Here is a 21,190-nt window from a genome sequence, read left to right as displayed (position 1 = left end):
TATTAAATTCCCAACTATGGGCTGTGTCCTGAGGTGATCTACCAGCGAAGGCTCCATGCACGAGCGGCCGTGGTCTGGCAATGTGGTTCACATTTCGTTATATTTAATAGGATTGTGAACAAGTTCTTCATGTATAACAGAAACATTACACAATAAAATCAATGATCTATTCATAACTTTTCACAACAAGGATTTCTACCTGTGAAGAAAAAACGGGTACTGTGACGGCCCGACACCGCTTGGCAAGCTGGCTTCAACACTCTATCTACACAAATTAATATATTCAGCAATAAACAATTGTAAATACAAAAATATAAATGTCTGTAACCTCTGAAACAATAAGAAACAATTTTAAAATCGGAATTTGCAAGTATGAATGTGTATACTTTTGTCAAAGTATCGATTGTGTAGCAGCGATGTACGTATCTGTTATTGTTTTTATTAGTCGCCATACTGTGTTTGTACCTTTGAGGACCCGGATGTAAACTTTCTGTGACGTCACGCCATCTTTTCTGAAATCTCCTAGTACCTGTCCAGCAAAAATACGAAAAATAGTGGCCTAACCTCCAAATAATTGCAACAGAATTTGTTTTCTGCCTTTTGGGTTGGAGGAACTTAGAATTTTACCATGAAAAAAGTCGTCAAAAACCATATGTTCGGAAAGTCGTTTTTTCAACACCCGAAAAATAAGAAAATATATAGAAATTACACTTTTGACCACTTTTAAAGTACAATATCTGCTATTTTTGCAATACTTGAAATATGAAATCGGGTATATAGTAAGACAAACTTTAGGTTAGTACAAATAAGTTGAAATGATACAATAATTTCAGTCAATCCAAGAAATAAAGAAAGATGCAAACGGCTCTAAACCTTTTGAATTTAGCTAGCATTACCGTTTTTGTTCATTTTAGATGCAAACATTTATAAAATCTTACTCGAACTATATCAGTGCTTTATGGCATGCTTAAAGAATTACATTTTATTTGATATTAATGCACGATCGATAATTCATTAGCTACAAAAAACCTAAATATTAACATGTCAAGTTGACTGATCGTGCCAATTTGAAGTGTTTTTATACTTAGATTTTTGGCAAAACACCCATTTTGGTAGTTAATATTTCGGAAAATAAAAAAAACAAATGCTTCAAAATATGTTATATCCTTTTTTTGTATATTTTTACTTGTTATTTTTATCATTTGTTGTAAAAACGGTATAAATATGCAAATCTTATTAAGTAGTAAACACTTCCTATCACGTTAATTTGGCTAAATGCTTTATTCGTTTGTCAAAAGATTTTGCCAGTAAATAAATCAGAACTGTGATGATTTTCAGTTATAAAATTGAACTTCAAGTTTTATTTTATTCCTTTATCTCATTGAAAATTATATAACCCCCATCCAGTTCCATTATGAAAAAATGAAAAACTGAGTTCACATTATATCAGGTAGTGAAAGTAAAATGTTTTACTTTTAAAGCCTTTAATCAACAAGTTTTATTTAAAAAGATTCCACCAAAATGAGTATCAATGGTATTGTTGATAATAACAATTTTTTTATCTTAACAATTCAACAAAAATTTGGCTGTTACAAGGACATGATTATGCAATTTTCATGCTGTCATACTTTTTCCCTGTGTTGATTTCAACGTAAGGTTTTGACAATCTGTGCTGTCCTTATAACGTTCTTGTCATACATTAATTTTCTAGTATCTCATGATAACCATGTAAGTTTATATTTGGCTTCAAAGTTGGCAAATTATGCAAATATCCCTATTTTTCTAATTTTTTCGGGGTCAAGAAAAACACTTTCCAAAATTTTTATTTGTGGCGACTTTTTTCTTATATAAAAGTCAGATCTGTATGAAAAACAAAGAAAAAATTCTGTTGCAATTATTTTGGGGTAACACCCTAACTTTACTGGACTATACCTGCTGCCCCATTGTATGATCGTAAAAGGCGACTAAATTTAGGATGTTATTTTTTCTCTTCTTCATAACTGTCTTTATCCTTCCTAATTCCTGCCTTGGCACCGCCTAACATTTGGCCTTGAGGTGAGTGTTCACCCCTGTGAGGAAGGCTCTGGGTACTGCCCCCTGGCCGAGACACACCAACGTCTATAAAAGTGGTAGTTTCTGTTCCTGCTTAGCGTTCAGCACTAAGGGAGCCTAAAGGAGTGGCGCGACTGGTTCGCCCGTTGTCAGTATAATGTGACCGGGTGGGGAGCATTGCTTGGTGCGGCATGCTTCAGTGATATATATATTACTATAAATAGGTCAACAGTTTAACTATACAAGAAGACACAACATAGGACGTTAAAATATTCAAACAAACAAGTTTCGGCCTGGGGACTGACCCCTGAAACTTCCTCACATAACAGGTTCAAGGGCTCAACCGAAAGCTAACAGTTAGAAAGACAGAACAATAAAGATATTAAATTTACAATCTGATAGAGGAATCGTTTATCGCAAGCAATTCACGGCTGACAAAGCATTGTCTTATCGCAAGGAAGAAACTTTTGATGAAATATTGCCTTATGGCAAGGAAGACGCATCTGATAAAATATTGTCTTATCGCAAGGATTTGTTTGTTTGATTATAATAAATTTGTATGGTCTATCATTTTGTCATAGAAAAAACATTTTAACATTTTAAGTGTTTTACATATTTTTCTTTGCTTCTTTAAGTTTGAAACTTTCCATATTCACCGTCTTTTGTAAAGTTTATATTCGCAAAGTTGTTAAATTTTGGATTTTTACATGTTTACAATAGCTCTAAAGTCTCCGAACTGTACGGGAATTGTCTAAATTGATCACATGATACGTCTCAGAATTTGAATTTGGTTGTTTGTTAAATTAAATTAACGTACTATTAACAGCCATGGTCATGTAAGGACGAGCTCTCAATCTCTCATGTATGCGGTGTGTATCATGGTTGTATTGTGCGGTGGGTCTTTTGGGAGATTGTGGAATATTTGTGTTGGGTCTTGTATAGTGGAACACTACCATTTTATAGTGCTTTATCACTGAAGGCAGCATGCTGCTGAAGACACCAAGCAACACACCCCGCCATGTCACATTTTACTAACAACGCGCGAACCAGTCGTCCCACTCCTATTATGCTGAAAGCTAAGCAAGAACAGCAACTGTAAGAGTGGAAGTTTGTGCTATTAGCGTAAAGGGAATGGCACGATTGGTTTGCCCGTTGTCAGTATAATGTGACCGGATGGGGTGTGCTTGTTCGGTGTCTTTGGTAGAAATTGATTAAAATACAGATCCTTATTATCACTACGTTTGATAAGAGGATCATTTATATAACGGAGTGAGTATAAGGATCTGCATTTTAATCAGATTGAACTACCTTTGTTCTTACTTTTGGCTTTGAAGTTTCGGTTTAGCGTTCGCTCACCCCTGTGAGGTATGCTCTTGAGTTTTGTCTCCTAGCCTAAATACACCATAGTTTCCCCCTGGGGAGGCGGTAAAGTTTGCTATAGTTTATATAGGGCAAGCGCATTTATGAGCACTTTTTGTTCAATTTTCATTGGAAATTATTAGCCTGAGATAGCATTTTAAGCATGTAGGGACGGCCTGCCATGTATGCAGTGTATAGCGTGTGTGAAGTGCGAGGTGCTTGTTGTGGGAGACTGCCATATGTTCGTGTTGTGTCTTCTTGTATTGGGGAACTGTTGCCCTTTTTATAGTGCTATATCACTGAAGTATGCCGACACCAAGTAACACAACCCAACCGGTCAAATTATACTGACAACGGGCGAACTAGTCGTCCCACTCCAGTTATGCTAAGCGCTAAGCAGGAGCAGAAACTACCACTTTTGTAGACTTTGGTGTGTCTCGGCCAGGGGACAGAACCAAGATCCTTCATCACGCTCGACTCAAGGCCAAAAGTGAGGCGGTGCCAAGGGAGGCATTAGGAGACATAAAGTCAGTTAGGAAGAAGAGAAAAGATAAGATACTAAATTAAGTCGCCTTTTTCGATCATGAAATAGGGGCAGCAGATACAATTCTAACGTCCTGGCAGAGGGACGGGCCAAAAGGGGTCAAATAGGCGAAAACTACATAAAGCTTCTAAATTCTGAAAATGATAGAATCAAATACTTTTTAAAGGTGGAAAGGTCGTAAGGTGTTTTATAAAATTGAGAATTGTATGACCATGGAATCTCACGTTATCCCATAGGGAGAGGGGTCAAATTTTCTTTAGTTTATATAGGAAAAACACATTTATGAACATTAATTGCTCAATTTTCATAGGAAATGAGTCAAAATTGTTTAGAGTTATTAGCCTGAGATATAGAAGTTTAACATCCATATCGGTCCTCGCTGACCCCCCTTGTAACCAGACGGGCGGGACCAAACAGGGTCAAAATGATTAAAATTTCGAAAAAATTCACAGGTTCGATGGAAGCAACTACTCCTCATAGATTAAAAAAATCAAATTTGTAAAATCACAAAATGTGCAAGGACTTTAATTCATTTCACTCAGTATGAAATGAAAAACTAAAGAAAGCTAAAAAATTAGCATCCGTGGATCGACCTCTGGAATAATTTTCGACAAATGGATTAGAGTTATCTCTCTTCTATCTGTCATGTGCAGGATATTGATGTGGTTTTTTTCCATAAACAAACTGAAGTTGTCAAAATTGAGAGATTGCGACAATCAGGAAGGAGAGAGAAGATCCGATTCAATCAAACTTTTGCAATGGTTCAAATTGAGGATAAGACTTTAATTTTTTTACTGGGCAAAAACTGTTCTTAAATGTATATTTTGTCAATTGAATTTGAAATTAAACTATAATAAACTAACAATTACTGAAATATCAATCTGTGTTATAGAGGAGATAAAAGAGACATATTTTGATCTACAAGGTACTATTCCGTTATTTAAACAGAATATATTATCGGTATAGAGGTAACATGTAATATGCTAATACGAACCGCTCTAGAATGTCAGTATAATGACAATATAAGAGATCATATACTTGCTGAACATTTTACCAATGTCGCCATTCAAGTATGAGATTAAAGCACGATTAACATTTATATACAATATTTATCGGTGTATTCTGAGCAAACACCGTGCTTGATAAATACGCCAAATATAGTTGAAATGACATTCCTGTATCCTTATAGACATACTCCAGCCCGTCAGTCAAGTCGTGGTGATATTACGGGTAAGTGGACAAGCTTATCGGCTTTTCACGCCGTCTTGACCGAGCATAATCACTTTGTTGACTGTATCCGGGAACGGACAGGTGATTAATTAAAACTTATCAAAAGTCATGTCCTGTCGTTACAGTGTCGTATCATTATCAAAACAGAAAGCAGTTTGATTCCGGCACTTCGCAATATAGTGTTTCTGTCCCCAGGCCGAGACACGCCATAAACTCTAAAAGTGGTAGTTTCTACTCCGCATATGGGAGTAGGACAACTGGTTCGCCTGTTGTAATATAATGTGATCGGATGGAGTGTGTTGCTTTGTGTCTTCGGCAGCATGCTTCCCTCATTGATACAGCACTATACGGCAATAGTTCCACTATACAAGAAGACACAACAACAAAAATAACGCCGTCTCCCTAAACACACACCACACGCTTCATACACGCAACACACAACATACATGTATTTTTTCATTACGTCTTTACTTTCTTCTTCCTAACGTCTCCCTTAACACCACCTCACCATGGGTATTATGTGAGGAACACTCTTGTTCTGTCTCCAGGTCTAGACACACCTTACTCTATTGAGGTGGTAGTATCAGCCCCTGCTTAGCGCTCAGCTTTAAAGGAGTGGGACGACTATTTCGCTCGTTGTCGGTATAATGTGAGCGAGTGCGCTTCACACACGCGAGGCACCACATGTTGTAAATCAACTTTCTTTCGGAATGGCTACTAATTTTTCGCGATTTTCTTTCCAAACCAAGTTCTCGAACATAAGCATTCGTTGATTAAAAAAATAATGGAAATACCTTTCCATATAAATACTGTGGATATTTATGTTTAAAAAGATAAACTTTTGTGAATATACTCAGTTAATGAAAGTTAATCGCATGCGAAAGAAAGTTGGTTTACAGTACACGGGAGGCCGTCCTCAAATTGTAGCAGTGTACAGTAAGACCGAGTGGCCATGGGTGAGATTTTTATTAAGCAGAAAGCCCCTGTTTTATTATATGCATAAAAAAAAAATAAAAAAAAATGTATATATCCTTCAATTGGTGAATTCAATCTAGAGAATTATATGCAGGCTTCACATTTGCATAAAGAAATTTCCCAAAATGGGTTCGAGATTAATGGCTTAGAGGGTATCCGAATGTGCGTCTCAGTGAGATGGAAAACTCAATACTGTAGCAGCAGAAACTGATAGCCGGGGTACGAGGTAAGATTGCTCAAAAGTTTAATGATATACCTTTGTCGAAACAGGCTCAGTTCCGCTATCACGGCAGTGATGCTTGGTTTTAAACTGTGTCCAAGAAAAAAAAAGTCTCCCAGAGGGGGTGTAATTTTGGGTTGAAAATCCCATTTTTTTTTTTTTTGCATTTAAAAAAAAAAAAAAAATGGTTACCATGGTTTTCACAGGCTGACAAAACCACAAAAAGCAGACCTGTCCAAAAACGAACTCTGCATAACAATTGCAAATGTTGTGTAGATTAAAAATATATATACTTTTATATAGATGTCGTTTAAGGTTAAAAAGCTGTGTGTACATAATTAAAGCCTGCGCGTTATTTGGCTGAATTTTTCAAATCTACTGTATACTGCCACACATAGGACGTAAACATAATAAACCAAACTAAGCTAAATTGTGCATTCATTCCGCTATATTTACATTTCCGTTTTTTCTTTGCTATATAACCTTACCAACTGGGAAATCGTTTACTCTTTTGTAAACGCAATCGGATGTCGCGTTAAATAGATACACCAGAACACTGACTTCTGCAAGTAGTGTTAATGCGCATCAAATTTAGCCCATATTGTTTCTGTATTTTTAATTCTTCAATTAAACAATCTGAATATAATTAATATCTAATATAATGTTTTAGAAAATAAAATATTTGAGAAATACTGTATCACTGTATTAAAAAGATAATGGTATTGTGGAACTATATTTTGTGTACATTCTAGACTTGACAACATTTCCCACCAAATTGGAGCCAGCTGTTCCGGAATTCCATCAATTGACCGGCTGTTACATCAATAGTATAACCGTGAATAATAAAGTTTTATTTTATTGGAACAATAGATTTAAAAGAAATAGTCGGTTGAAATGTAAATTTAAGGAAATATTTTTATTTTTTGTTATTTACTGGTGTGTAAACTGCATTTGTTGGACAGATATTTCAACATGACGCGCTAACGTTAAAATGTATGTTAAACAAATGCAGTTTACACACCAGTAAACAACAAGTATAAACCACTCTTTAATTAATGCATGTTTTTTTTAAATATTAAACGAATACTTAGACATCTAGCAAATAGTGAAGTCCCTAATGGAATATCATGTGAATGCGGTTTTCTAAAAATGCTTCAGTGATATAGCACTATAAAAAAGAATATAGAAGAAGATCGACACAACATGAATATACTGCAGTCTCCTGAAATACGCACCTCGCACAGCATACACGCAACACACCACATACATGGGAGGCCGTCCTTACATGACCATAGCTGTTAATGGGACGTTAATCAATCAAACAAACAAATAATATTACGAGGGTTTACCTTTGTCTAAAGGAACCATTTTTGCACGTATCTCACTTAATATGGGTATATATAATTAGTTTGAGATATTCCCCCCATTTGGTATTTTTGAGTTCACGCCTATTTGATTTTCAGTTACTGGCTTCAAGGCCCACCAAGTGTCGATAGATCGTAAACAATGTAGCAATAATAATCTGCTTACAAACCAAGTGTTTGACAGACAAATTGACGGGGTTTTATCGACACCACCTGTCAAACCCTTCTCTATATAAACGTCACGATGGCAGCTCTCTGTGATGGTAGGATAACGTGAGACAATACTGTTATACATCGCCATACCGTCAACCCAGGCGGAACGCCGCTTCTTTTCATTAGACAGTTTCTTGTGTGTTTAAAGAAAGCTCGTCATCTGTATGCTACGACATGTAGTTACATTGTGATATTCGCAGTCACATGTTCGTTTTCTGCACACGGTGTAGTTATGTTAGTGAAAATGTTTACAGTTTCAGGTTAAATAGTCTCGCGCCCGTATTAAAGTATACGATAGAATGCGGCCTGACCAGATGTTGCGTTGCTATCACCTGTCCTGTTTATGTGTGGTAGTGTACAGCATTTCACACCTGTCCATTATTACAAGCACCATCACTCTGTTTTCAGCACCTCCCGTCATGTGCTGATGGCCGACTGGACGCCCTGTCCTCGGCCCGATTTGTTTGGGTGCCGCTGGGCAGGCATGGTATCATTTATCATAAGTCATAACTAGGTGATGTAGATCAACACACTGGCCGTATGCCAGACAAATACATGAGACATTTATGTTTAATTGTTGTCTACATTACAGTACCAATGGTAGAACATTGAAACTGCTTATAAACATAGAACCCTAGATCAGTGCGGATAAATGTAAGTGCATATCGGCACCTCTGCTCGGCTAGGTTGATGTGTGACGTCATTTTACAGCGCGTGAAGCTGTGTTCCTGGGGTACTATTTACAGACTCTCTGGAGAGTTTCCCAACATCTGTGTTAGTTCGCTGGAGTGGTAAGGAGGTGTATAGGACTAGTGATTACAGTAGTCCATGTAGTGAATCACTTACATCATGTACATTACCGGACTAGGATTTAATAGTTGAGCATACCTGGATGGACCTTACGCACGCGAGGAAATTAGCAATGAAGGTCAAGGGTCAAAAGTAAGTAGTCTTCAACATGCGTAACCAATCACCGATATATATATATGCAAACATGTAATGTCAACATTGTTCCCTGGTCAGTTAGGTCCGGCGGAATGTTAATTATATACATGTATAATAAGGAAGGTCACGAATCTGGTTGTTTCTCTACTGAAAGTCAATATGAACTGAGTGGTTCGAAGGTTTATTATAACAGTTGACTGGTTTACCGGCGTAAGGTATAATTACAAGCTTGACTGATCAAACTCGCACAAAACCTGCCGTCACAGGTCTACAACCTCTCGAATTAATATATGTATATAAGTTGTACGGATTTATTTCAAACGTCTGATAAACAGGAAATAAGTAAAAAAAAAAAATAAGATATGCATGTATCATAAACTGAACCTTCGTTGGTGGTATATAGAATGTATGTTCACACAACAGAAAGCAAAGTTCAGATCCGACAGTTAGACGAAAAATGAGTCCAATTTTTAAGGCAGAAGTACTAGGCTTGGTTAACAGTTGTACCATGTTATCAGTAATCCAGTGGTAATAGAGAAAACTGGTATACATTTATTGGCAATAGGTTCACCTCCCTCTGTCGCTGTTATTGGATTGGCATTTCCGGTGGTTCCGAGTGGATCAAAGTAGAGAAAGCGTGTTTCTCTGAACGTAAGTAATGGCCTGTTTTAACTACAGATTTCTATATAAACCGCACTGTGATTAACGTATCCGTTTATGATAAAAGTAAATGTAGCGAGCGTTCTCTCGGACATCAGGGATATTGAATTAGAACTGCACGTGTTACAAGCCTATACTTAGTTGATAGGCAGCACGTGTTGGGTACTATAGCTACATTGCCCGTGATGTTTAGGTAGTAGAAGTACCTACTGCATTAAGATATGTCTGTTGATAACATAACTTGGCGCCTTCAGGTGCATTCATAAATATTCCTTATTTTGAAGGAATTTCTCTCAACTGCTAAAACGTTTTTCTCTCTAGTAAAACATAAATTAAAGTGTTACCTAAAGATAAAGAATATTGATGAAACTGGGCATAGCTTCATGATAAGAGCGATACACGTCATCATTTTAATCACAATATGTTCGAATGTACAGTTGTTGACTGAGGTTTTCGGCTAACAGATTTGTTGGACCCAAAGACAAACTGTTGCCCGAAAACCCAGTTGATAACTGTTTTGTTATACCCCATTGTGACGTCAGTTCTTTGGACCGCTTGACGGAACAGTTCATTCATTGGCATTTTTGTCAATAGAGTTTACATAGAAAATATTTCATGGGGTATAAAAATATAGTTTAATAAACACTTTCATTCATATATTATACATATGAATAGGCTTTGCCTGTTATTTAATATTTTTGACCATAATACATGTAATTTGTCAATAACAATAATGTTGAAATGAAAAAAATACACATGATAGACACTTCAATTATAAGTTGTAGTCACCTGTATAAATGTAACCCACAACGGTAACCTGCATCCTCGTAAAACACCTCCTGTTTGTATTTAAAGGTTAACACCATTTCTACACTTGAATTACTAACTTTAATGGAACCCTCATGCCTACCGATCAATATCGCTGTGCTCGATCGCCTGGTGAAATGGATTTATTGTGTTTGGAATACTCGTGGTCTGACCCATAGAATAACTCAAACCTACAACTTCTTTCCTCCAGAAAATCTAAATGTGAACCTCTTATCTCTATCCCATAGATGATTACTGAAGTTAATGCCAAAACGTTTTCAAAATATAAGAAATACCAAGATGTATCTCCGTTTCCATATATATCCAAAAACGTGGACCTAAAATACTTAACATGGACACACGTTTACTATTCTCTAGAAGTTATAAAATTATTATTGTATTGTATGCATGAACGAAGTCGTGAACCTTGTACACGCCTTCTATGTCTATAACAGAACGTTCTGTTTTATACATGTATAAATGCCAAAATTAATGCACTTGTACTCCAGAAGAGAATATCGAAGAAAAAAACCTTTTACCTTCTATTCTACAGAAGTATATGTAATAGGGCAATGAGGGTATTACTAGGTATCTGTAAATAATATTTAGTTTAAACCTTGTTTTCCGAAATGAAAAATGAAAAATAAAGATGTTGCATACTAAAACAACGTTGTTGTTTTCTTGCCATAAGCCATTACTTTGTGCAATTTATTAATAGTTAATAATTAATGCTGGTGATGTGATGAGAGTTTGATATACAGTATAGGGTAAGTGAGTGACCGACTTATAATAAACCTGTAGCCGAATATCAATATCACTTAACTTCTTAATCTTCATTTTAACGACCAAACATAAAAGATATTTTATTACCCTGATACTAATACGTACATTATTTTTTTCAATTAGTAATTCAGAGCGCACACCATTCGTCCTACATTTAGTTCAATAGCTCCCGCGATGACAGGAAAACCGATGTTATCTATCCGCGTGGGATAGAGGATAAAACCTCTCTGGATTGTCGTTTAAAATTGCGAGTCATATAAATCATAGTCGATACGTATGGCCCGTCATCATGGACACAGCTCCGTGGTCGTATCCGCCACACCGTCGTCAGGGACGTTAACTCCTGGAAGAGAATAAGGGGTCGATGTTCGCGGCATAACGCGTGGGTGTTGGTGACAGGGGGCCTGGATTCCGGGGAAGAAAAATTATCGAGGGCATGGCTCATGAGAAGGGGATGCATGTTAGGGAAAGGGGTCAATGTCATTGACATGGATCCTTAGGATGGGACGTGTTAGGAGTATGACTTGTTTGGGCGGATTCGTAAGAGAAGGAGTAAGTTCATGTGGTATGGCGTGTGTATAGAATAGTAGTAGGCCTACATTTTTTTTATTGATATGAAGATATTTTAGAACATGCAAGTCCGTCAGTATTGTAAATAATAAAATGGTTCATTAACGGCTTCGGTGTTCACTTCATTTGCAACGTTGGGCAATGTAAGCAACAAAATTGACAATCAATCCTTAAATGATGTATTTTGGATGTGAGAGACATCAGTGGGAGAATGTATCTGTATCCAGTATATGTGGTTTGACATATCAATATTGTAAGTAAGCGTGCATTGGGCAGCTGATTTAGACGAGATTTCGGTCAGTTACTAATTGGCTGTGCTGGTCAGTATAACATGTCCACACCTACGCACATTCGGTCAGTTAATACCTACATCAAAGTATCCCGCATCTGCACACTATTTAGTTTGTAAACAATCCGTTGACTCCTCATTGTAATTAGACACATGGAAGAAGTATCCTATTTATAGTGAAAATACAACCAAATTGCAGGTTGCCCTCCTGAGGCAGCTAAATCATAATCAGTAGCATACTAAGAAATGTTTGATTTCCTGTGAGTTTTCTAGTTATATCGTCACTGATTGTGTCTGTAAAATACATATAGGTAGCTATAGCTATATAGATTGTGCGATATGATTTCTGTGTTCGCCGACGGATATTTATACTACTGCATGTATGAATGAATAACTATTCTACGTCAACACCATTCACAAATATGCTGACGACCTAATGTTTTTCCCAATACACACAAAAGTCATCGTTTGCAGGTATTACACATGTCACACACGTCTCTAATGCTAGTAGAGGATGTCCAAGTGGTCACTAACCAAGGTCAGTAAGATGTCTTGTGGGACGTGGATACATGAACATGTAGTCTCTGTTACTGGCCATCAGCCCGTAAGATGGTAGAATTTTCTCGGCTGTTCTAATGCTGGTTTACATAATGCCCCCCTTAGTTTCAAACTTCAGAGATAAACATTATCAAGCTTGGTGATGTTTTGAATATTGCAGTAATGACTGGTGGCTACGCTAATTCTCAGTATATGTATTATTGCAGTAAAGGTTTTGGTCTGTGTCACTTGTAGACACGAGGTTATTATACTTAGTATGTTAGAAACACTTGTCGGTGTAATACAGGCTTATTTAACGTCCCCTATCTCCGGTAATCACCGGCCTGTCGTAAGCTGGGGACACTGACTGTGGAAATGGTAATGGTACGTAATCATCTCGTCATATGCTTTTTTATTGTACTTCGCAATGGAAATTTAAAGATCCAAGTCTTTAGAATGACCCATCCCAGTAGGAGTTGTCCGAGACACTGGCCATGATTTTGAACCTGATGTAACGGTTCCACTTTATTCAGTCTCCTGCAGGGACTTATCTGTGTGTACTAGTTAATCCTTATTCACTATAGCTAGTGTAGACCTCGTTTAGGACACTGACCGCAGTTTTCCCTAGACAAGCAGAGTACTATTAGCAGTCTATTATACACTATTACGGTATTGAACATAGAGATTCTCGCAGCAGGAACCATCCATCAAGCGTCCTATTGACCGAGAAGTTGTTCACACCGCGGGGGACGGAACGTGAATAGAGAATGAAAATAAAGGAGATTTTTTTAACAAGTGGAGAGAAGATATAAGAGGTTTTGTGCTGGAGTCTTTGTGATACCATCGTTAGGATTGTTAGCTTTTATTATCAGCTTTTTATCAGCGTGCGTATTTGCTTCCGCTTCCGCTTTTATCATAAATTCCGTATACAAAATTGTCTGATAACGGTTAGGACTCGCCTTTTGTTGAAAGGGTGACTGATAAGTGATGGACATAATGGTCAGTGAAGCGTGACATGGGCGGGATCTATCGGCCAGCCGCTGTTGTGACCGGCCAGAAGACCCCAGAGCCCATTGCATTGGCTACCACGTGCAGATGTTGCCATGGACGGTTGACCCTGGCAGTCTCTCTCCGGGACTTCTCTTGACCTTAATGAGATTCGCCGGTGTGACAACGGTAGCCCTGGCGTACCGACTGCCCCCCTTCGTTGCCGTGTTTGTTTACACAGCTATGACTCACGTCGACCCCATCTGTGTAATTTAAATCTCAACAGATAGTCCCCCTCTCTAGAACTGTCGCTAGTGTTATGGTCCGACAACACGTGGAAACTCCCTTCACCGATAGCTAAGAATAGTAACACGACACAATGAGAGCATTGATTTATACTTTGAACAAGTTTTATTTCTTGAATAGCCAAAGGAGAATTGCTACTACTTGTAAAGTTGTGTTAACTGTGTGGACGTAGTGCGTACCCACACGTGTGGGGTGCTGTGAGCTGTACCAACCTCAGAACAGTTGTACATTCTTTGTAAATACCAATTGGACGACTCTGAGAACAGAGGGACCAGGCCATGCCGGCAGTGTCGACTCTGTTGTTGACAGCATTATTTACAGAGTAAACGTCTGTATGTTATTGTTATTGTAAGACGGGAAGAAAATGTGCTGCGGCTCGCACAAATCTCCACAAACTTAACTGACCTACGGAAAGTAATACTCTCACGTGGACCAAGGGTAAGTTCATTTGCAATTTCAATATTTCTTGTTGTAGTCTAAAAGTTAGTCAAATTACCAGTTATATATAGACCATGTCATCAGTTGCATGATAATTGTATACTGTAGTCTAAAAGGAGTATTGCAAGTAAATACTACCAGTCGTTCTGTGTTAATACATACAGTACATTATAGGCCCAGATATTCATAAAGAAGATTAGGAAGATACTTAAGAAACTGATAACGGGTTTTTGTATTCATCAGGGTCTTAGGACCTTTCTAACTAACACTCAAACTGGACATAAATGATACCATAACTCGTGGAAGATAACTGTAGGAGATGCACAATGGGCATATACTTGGAATGATATCGAAACGCCGGAACGGGATCAGTTTACATAATTTAATGTAATGGATGTGTTGGATACAGAGGCTGCGGTTCTTGAGCAACTTTTGTTTTCCTGATATATGTGTAAGCTGTACATGTAGTGTGTTGCTGGAGTAACAGTTACGGCAAGAAAGTCAGCGATGCAGGTCTATATACTGACAACTAGCCAGGTTAGCCATTGAAACATTTTATGAATGAACATTTAAAATTCTGTATGTGTTTGTACACAACACCTAGCAAACCAGCGTTTATTGTTCGACGACCATGTGACTTCTAGCCGAGTGAACGGCTTTAGAATTAGGAGACCCCTAGAGGCTAGATAAATATCGACATTTAAAGGTAATTTCCTACATCGTGTTGTCCATAATTGAACAAGTTTACTGCCACCACAGTTTACGTTTTTCGGGAATATTGAAATAGTTTTCTACTTGGCCAGTTCAAATACAATGAGATACCGCTAGCGGAGGTGACAGTGTGATCTTTGGTAACTCAGTCCTTCTCTGCAGGCTTCAATGGCGTAATTTTGATAACGATTAGCGTTATGAAATCTTAAGTAATGTTGAGCATATCGCTTTATGGTGAGTGGCCAAAGGGTTAGGCAACGTGTAATGAAGCGACTGTCAGCTATTGAAACATTTGCTTATTGCTTTAAACGTTCGATGTTTCAGTGAGCGTGCTGTCATTGCGTATTTCAATGTTACGGTAGGTGATCAAACTTAAACGCGTTACAACTAAAGATTGGAGTATTCTATTGTTTGGTTTTGATTTTGTCGTTTATACTGCATAACATTTTCGGAACTCAGTTATATCCATTTCTTTGTGAAATACCATGGTGTATATATTTTATTTTTCGTGTTAGACCGTTTTTTGAGACCGTTATTCATTTCACGAATTAACGCTTATAGTTCGCGGTTTGTCGCTGATTATTCCAAATACATGTACAAATTCAAATAAACTTACTACACGTACTAACAGGAAACTCATTCCGTGCCTTATACAAATATTCAATCTGGCGAGATGGATTAATTACCGTGTGATTACGGAGAATGTGTTAATGTCACCTAAACACGAGACCCGGTAACGAGGTTTATGATGGATTGTATTAATTAACGTCGGAGGATAATTCTAATTCGCGGACACGACGACACCAGCCAGTCTCCACCGAACGCTATACATCATGATGTTACTTATCATGTGACTATACTACGTGTAGGTCTTCGGTAAGGATTTCTCGGCTACATTATACACTCTATAGTAGCTTAAAATATATTTTACTAACTAAATTGATAAAATCCAAATATGATTGATAATTCTAATTTTGTAGAGACAATGTTTTAGTAAATACATGCATGTGTGTGACTGTATAACAGTATTGTACCTCAGCAAGTGAGCCTTTTGCTCACTCGAATTATCAACCAGCTGTGTATACTAAGACATTACCGTTAACAGGTACATGCATGACAGTACACGTGAAAATTGTGCTTATTATACGTAGCGCCATCTGTTAGTAACAGTCGTTACTACGCACACACTGTACCAAAAACTCAGCACACTCAATTCCGCAGCTGTAGCATTGTATTCACATTCTCAATCAGTTTTAACTTTTTATTTCCCCGGGAAGTGATTTGTCTCTCGGAGAGAGAGAGATTTATCAGCCGGAAACTTCCATAGCCTGTATGTAGTGATGATAGATCACAGTGACCTAGTTTTCTGTCCAGACAATGCACGCAGTTATTACTTTATGATTATTGATTAAATATCTTTTTTTTTTGCATCCTGAGATGGGTGTAAACTTTGCTTCACACTCTCAATGTAAAGTTAATTGTCATAATGTTATTGTTTAATACAACTAACTCTTTAAACTGGATGTGCATATTGTAACCAAGAAACGGAACTAGTAGTTACATACATGTACATTGGACATTTCACATGACATTGTCATCTAATGAAACACAACTTCTGCAGGATTTGGGCCTCTTCATTAAAAAGTCGTTTGAACTGAGGAAAGCGGGCTTGCTGAATGCATAAGTTGTTCTTGTTTTATTGTTATTGTGTTATACATGTAATGTTATCTTTGTAATTTGCTATCGATCCTTGTTTGTGGATGTAAAAATGCAAATAAATGAATTGAATTTAATTGAATTGAATTACCCACTCTCGAGGCTCTTGCGCACTGTCATTATCGCCATTAGATTGTGGATAGAAATAAAAAGTAGGGACAGTTTCGCGATTTACATTGTACCCTGGACGACCGCAATTTACCAGTGTCGGTTCTGGATAGTGTATGTTAGTGTATAAATCAGTCACATACTCGGGCCTCACGCACACATGCTCACTTCATTATATCTTGTTTGCTGTATCTTTAATGATGTTTGATATGGAATGAATTCAATTGGCGAGATTTAAACTGCTATCTGTTTTCGATAAAACATTTATACATCGTGGAAGGTAGGGAAATAAACATAACTGTATACATTGATCCTCCGCGTTATCTGTATTCGTGATGATATTTCCACCCCCTCCCCTAGGCTATCTCATCGTCTGTCAGCAATATTAGTCATCATTTGATGTAGACCCTGTTTAACTCCACGAATTTCACTTATTAGATAAAATTTTGAGAGGAATTTGCCCCATGTTTTATTCCAGGGCAATGTACATACAATTCACAGTGTGATTACTAAGACCAAGCATTATCCAGTTTATCAGTTCAGATATAGTTTCGTCGACCGACCTATTCCGATTAACCGGAAATGGTGTCAATGCATGCACAGCGGAACTCTTCACACAGGAAGTATGTGTCGTCCCTAACGACCAGTCGGATCGTTAAGACGCTGGTATCGATCTGCGTTTAGAACACTGACTGTATAACTTGGTCACTTACGTAACAACCTCATTACATTATATCACGTTTTTACCTAACCTGGTGTGCAGAATGTAAATTATTGACGAAACATGTATAAAAGCCCAACATGCGTAACTTTGGGCCAAAATGAGAAAATCCCATTGTAATATTTATAATTTTAATGTCCATCCTGCCATGATGCGTTTATGATTAAAATATCACCAATAAGCAGCTGGAATGCAATATACAACTACGTACAGTTGTAGATGTACAAACAGTTTAAACGGGAGACATACTGACAAAGTAAATTCCGGCCATTGATTGATTGTAAAACAATGATAACCTTATCATATTAACTATGAATGTGGTAATACCAACTGTCATTGGTATGATAATCGTAAAGTGTAGTTCGGATCTACGGTAGCAAGTGTTATGCCATTATGACATTTTGAATATTTTTATAAGTGGCGTTATACTTTCAGTGGCACTCACAAATACTTTTGCGTTTCAATTCTGCATGATTCTTAAAATATATCTTTTTCGAAATCCTGAAAATTGCGTTTGTATACATATATCGTGCCTTTCAGATGATAACAGAATAATATTGTCTGGTGAAGTTGAGAGGAACACAGCTGCCGTCTATCAAAACACACCGGAACACATGGAATTTTTTCTCCCCTTTTTTGTCTCCTGAGTCAACTTTTACTGTTACAAGATCGTAAAACCACTAACAAGTAAAACTGAACATCCCATCAAAATCTTAACTGATTATGTTCACACTCTCCAGATTGCGAACGCTCATGATTTATCTAACATGTATAGCGGTATGTCTGAGTATCGTTTACTTGTGACCAAATTGGAAACTCATTTCTGTCCATCACGAGAAAGGCTTTTGTGTTGCACGCAATACGCAACTGATTTCAAAGAACTATTACCATGATGCATGACACGAACAAACTTTTTGATAACATGTAATAAACGCTTGCCAAACAAATTGATTGGTTTGTGTATGCTTTACGTGTATGGTGAGATGTTTAAGAGACCCTTTTCAGCCAGGAATCGAAGCCCGAGTTACAAACTGGCTATCTCTACTCCGACATCTCTAGTTATACACTGCTGCCATGAAACGCTCCAAATTAGATACCTTGTAATTCAGTGCTTGGTTTTGTAGTGACGAGTGGAGATGAACTGGCCGATATCAAACATATATGAAATATTTGTGCGTACGAATTTTGCATGTTTGTACCGACTAGATAGCTTTGTTTCATCTTACAAACTACGTCATAGATCTTCTGAAGTATCTAAACAAACATCCAACATCACTCAGCAGCCATGGAATGGACTCCATACTTAGTAATATTCATGTGACGATATAACTGTAATAGATCGCCGCTACCAAGTGCTATAATAGACATGTACAACAAACTGTCGATGATGTTTAGGGCTTAATTGTTCTGATTGTTAGATTCTATATACATATGGCAAATAAGGTGACCAACTGATGACTTTGTACAAACGATAAAATAACACGGTCCTTCATACAAATTGTACAAATGGACCAAGTTTTAACTTGCCCAAAACGACAGAACATGCGATAGCTAATTAAAAATGTCATTTTTACACTAGGAGTTTTTAGCTATAGTTATGTATTCAAGTACTAAACTCCCCCCTCTGCCCCTCCCCCGGGACCTCCAAAGTAGATTTCCAGAAGAAGAGAACAATGTTATGAGGGCGCAGCCCTTCGTGCCCGAAGTGTACGAAGTGCGAAGCACTTCTAAGGTAACAGATACACGAAAATATAAGAAAAAACACAATCTTCAAAATTCAATCCTACACACTGACAGCTTCAGTTTGCGGCCGCCATTTTTTCATACATATGGGGAGTTTGTGCGTTGCTCCGGTACTGCTCTCCCAGTAAATATATATTTTAATGCATAACAGGAGTAATTAAACATTATTATTATTATTTTTAAAATAATAATAATAACATTTTTAAAATTAAAAGCTATAGAATGCAGTCAAAATATCCACCAAGGCGAAGGCGAGCACAAGGAATCATGACGTCACATAACGTCAACAAATGGCGCGAAATTATAGGATTCGCATACGCGACACTCCAGGCCTTGAATGGACACAGAGAAATCCGAATCTTTGAGTTCATTTCTTTGAGAGTATGCTAGACAATTATTACATTATATACATCTATAGTTTAAAGTGCGTCCTTTTATTTCTAAATTATGTCTTCTACTTGAAATAGAAAATAAAATAAACAAGTAGAGTTTCGCTCTTCCTATGCCGTGCATGATTCATATTAAAAAATCTGGCTGCGCCCTTTAAGGCCTTGCCTTCAGTCATATTACAGTCCTATATCATTGATATTAAATGTAATCACAGAGACCGTTCTATACTTTTCATGGATCGTTATGCATGTTGGAATAACTTTATTTATTGTCACCAGGTTTATCACATGTGTAAGGGCAAGCTGTATATGTTTCCTTTTCGTTCCTGTATCATCACGTACCCCGTACAGCAGTCATACGCTCATAGTGATCTAATGTGGAGGATGGATAAATAAATATTGATCACTATCCATCCCACTCGAGTTTTCGAACTCTTAACACGTCTTGTTATTACGAATTCTGCTCATATGATGTTATGAATTCTATCTTTACAGACTATCGTTGCGGAATCAATGATGGAGAGTCGTGAATGGCATGGAGAGGGGCAGTATTTAACCGGAAGTCATTAACCGGAAGTGAATAACCGGAATTTCCACATGATGGTCGGCGGTATGGAGGAGGGGGACCGGAGCAGCATTGAGACGACACCCATGCTAAAGCATCGGGCTAAGTCAGGTCTCCAGAAAGTCCTCAACCGACACAAGTTTGATAATGAGGACTTAGAGAAGCTGTACAAACGCTATGTTTTCAAGCTTCAGCAGTCGGCCATTGGCTACATGTTGGTGGTCCTCATGGTGCTGACGGCAACCCTCTCTATCCTTACCTTTGTGTACACGGCCAGTCTAAGTGTGCGCGGGATCTATCTGGCCATACAATGTGTGATATTTATAGTTATATTTATATTTCTCCACACCAGGTTTATGCAGGAAGCTTATTTTAAGGTCATTTGTTATCTATTATTGATATTCCTATTGTGTTTTGGTGTGATGTCATTTCCGTTACAACTGGACCCTGATGTTGCCGACCGTGAGCGCCCCCTGTTGGGCCCTTTGGATGGTGTATGGGAGGTTATGTTTGTGGTGTTTATGATCTATTCCCTGATGCCATTAATGACGTATGTGGCAATAATAAGTGGGATTTTACTTCCTGTGTGTCACATCGCCGTTTCCGCCTTGATCGCCAACAACTATCCAGAATTTCTTTGGAGACAGGTGAGTTTTTATGATTATCACTTTTAAAAAGTAATTTGTGATTGTGTTTATTATCAAAGTTACACATAACAGACCAGGCGTTCCGGAAAGACGAGTGATCGTTAATTCATCAACGACACCGTCACATGGACCTATGAAGGTGCCACTTTGTGATATACCAAATATAGCGTTTAATTTAGTTGATATTTACAAGAATCGATAACCAACTACATACCTATTCCACAGAAAAGACAAAAATACATCAACCTGACTCAATGGATAGCACATGACCGTTGTTACGGTGTAATGACAATGTACATGTAGGGTTCCCG

The 21,190-nt window shown here is 37.7% G+C and overlaps 2 protein-coding genes across 5 annotated transcripts in view; one reads left to right on the top strand and one right to left on the bottom strand.

The window, feature by feature from the left end:
• Nucleotides 1–7,748, bottom strand: part of LOC138316571 (glycoprotein-N-acetylgalactosamine 3-beta-galactosyltransferase 1-like) — a 28,816-nt gene extending 21,068 nt beyond the window's left edge. The window contains exon 1 of the mRNA XM_069258251.1: nucleotides 7,730–7,748. Coding sequence (XP_069114352.1) covers nucleotides 7,730–7,748 — 19 coding nt within the window. The remainder of the gene's footprint in view (nucleotides 1–7,729) is intronic.
• A 541-nt stretch (nucleotides 7,749–8,289) lies between these two features.
• Nucleotides 8,290–21,190, top strand: part of LOC138315028 (uncharacterized) — a 60,776-nt gene continuing 47,875 nt past the window's right edge. The window contains exons 1-3 of one of the 4 annotated variants that reach the window (XM_069255751.1): nucleotides 8,290–8,899; nucleotides 9,468–9,553; nucleotides 20,163–20,879. In XM_069255751.1, coding sequence (XP_069111852.1) covers nucleotides 20,265–20,879 — 615 coding nt within the window. In that variant the 5' untranslated portion in view covers nucleotides 8,290–8,899; nucleotides 9,468–9,553; nucleotides 20,163–20,264. Of the gene's footprint in view, nucleotides 8,900–9,467; nucleotides 9,554–13,842; nucleotides 14,280–20,162; nucleotides 20,880–21,190 lie in introns of those variants that run through there. The other 3 variants (XM_069255749.1, XM_069255750.1, XM_069255752.1) reach the window with 3 other exon arrangements.

Source organism: Argopecten irradians, chromosome 2 (genome assembly GCF_041381155.1).
Source record: "Argopecten irradians isolate NY chromosome 2, Ai_NY, whole genome shotgun sequence".
Taxonomy (NCBI): domain Eukaryota; kingdom Metazoa; phylum Mollusca; class Bivalvia; order Pectinida; family Pectinidae; genus Argopecten; species Argopecten irradians.
The sequence above is the reverse complement of the archived record's forward strand: the minus strand, read 5'-3'. Positions and strand labels throughout refer to the sequence as shown.